The 1,587-nt window shown below is 51.5% G+C and overlaps 1 protein-coding gene across 1 annotated transcript in view; it reads left to right on the forward strand.

Annotated features, from left to right (window-relative positions):
• Window positions 1-143: 143 nt before the first annotated feature.
• The window catches only part of LOC104461929 (S-phase kinase-associated protein 2-like), a gene marked incomplete at its 3' end in the record, with an annotated part of 8,048 nt that continues 6,604 nt past the window's right edge, over window positions 144-1,587 (forward strand). Inside the window, exon 1 of the mRNA XM_010073677.1 lies at window positions 144-399. Coding sequence (XP_010071979.1) covers window positions 237-399 — 163 coding nt within the window. The remainder of the gene's footprint in view (window positions 400-1,587) is intronic.

Here is a 1,587-nt window from a genome sequence, read left to right on the forward strand (position 1 = left end):
CCCATGCTTTAGATTGCCCTGTGCGGGGACGTGGGCTGTGTGTGACGGTGCAATGCATCCGTACGAGGGGCCCCCACTGCTGTGTTTGGTGTCAGTCTGGCGGTGCCTTCAGAGGCTGTGGGTTTTGTTGTGTCTGCAGAAAGCACCTCCAGGAGATCCTATCCTCCAGCAGCAATGTTTCCACTAGCTTCTCCTTGGACTCAGACTCCAGCAAGACCTCGGAGGTTCTCCCCGGTATGGGAGTGTCTGTCTTTAAGAGGGGCAAGCTGGGCAATGAAAACATGCCACAGGAACGGCTGCCGTTGCCAGCCCGTCCTCAGAAACGGCAGAAGGTGAAGGACAGGGAGAAGGTGTTTGTCACAGTGCACCGGCCTCGGCTGCTCCAAGAGGCAGAGTCAGGTACCATCACCCCAGTCCGGGTTTTGTTCATCCTTGACTAGAGATGGAGAGTATTACACATCATTAGGACTTTATTCTTTTGGTTTTTTTGCTCTGCCCCAGCAGCATGTCGCTTCTAGATCTAGTGGTTTTCAGGCTTGGGCTTGTAAGTCCCGTTTTATGTAAGCCTTTAAGCAGAGGTGGTGTGTATGCCCCCCTCAGCTACGGTTGGGTCCAGCCTAGCCCTGCCAGCCCCTGTCTGTGTGCTGAGGGTTTGTGCTGTATGTCCCTGTGTCTGTTTGCTGTTGCTGCCTGGGACTTGTGTGGCACCTTGGTGCAGCAGGGCCCTGACCTGCAGTTGTTGCTCTGCTTGAGGGACCTGTTCCAGGAGATTTTTCACCACATACCAAGCAGGGCTAGGCTTCTCAAAAAGTACAGCTGTGGCTGACAGATGAATATGGACTATTGGTGCTGCTGTCCCAGATATAATTTTGAAACCCAGGGGTTTTGATTTTTTTAACATTTATTTTTCTTTTACTTAAGCATCTAAGAAGTAAGGTACTTGGTCGTTGAGACCAAACGGATGCAGATCCACATCTCTTGCAGGCTGAGGTATGCCAGAGCCTACAGCTCCTGTTGAAGCTGAGCTGTGAGCGATGCAAGGGACCCTGCCAGAGAGCTACAGGGAAGGTGCAGCAAAGGGTCTAAGGCTCCAGGGCTGGAAAGAGACAGTCAGGGAAAAAGCAAGGCTGTAAGATGAAGACCTGGGGCACTTGAAGGCAGGGTTATAGGATGCTGGGTTCCTTTCCCTGTTATCAAAATGTGTTTTCAGCCTGCAGCGACTGTGAAATGCAAAATATACGACTCTCCCCAGACACTAGGCTGTCATATGAAAGGTGCGAGTGCCCTCAGATAACCGTGCTCTTATTTAAGAGGGAGTGCTGGATCATAGGCAGCTGTCCATGAGCTCCACCACCCAGAAGTCTCCCACGTGAATGGCAACAATTTCTGGAGCCCTGTATCTACTCATGAGAAGTGGAGAGCACACCACATCCTTCCAGATAATTCTTGGGAGGGTGGTAGTTAGCATGCATGCTTTAAGGAGCAGTTTGCAGTACCTGCTTTTCTCTGTGTATGGTGCAAAAGCGTAACTCACCTTGGGCTCCCTTCTGGGACCCTGACGTGCATAGGAAGGATGGGTGTTTCAGC

The sequence above is a fragment of the Pterocles gutturalis genome, unplaced genomic scaffold (assembly GCF_000699245.1).
Source record: "Pterocles gutturalis isolate BGI_N339 unplaced genomic scaffold, ASM69924v1 scaffold32157, whole genome shotgun sequence".
NCBI lineage: Eukaryota > Metazoa > Chordata > Aves > Pterocliformes > Pteroclidae > Pterocles > Pterocles gutturalis.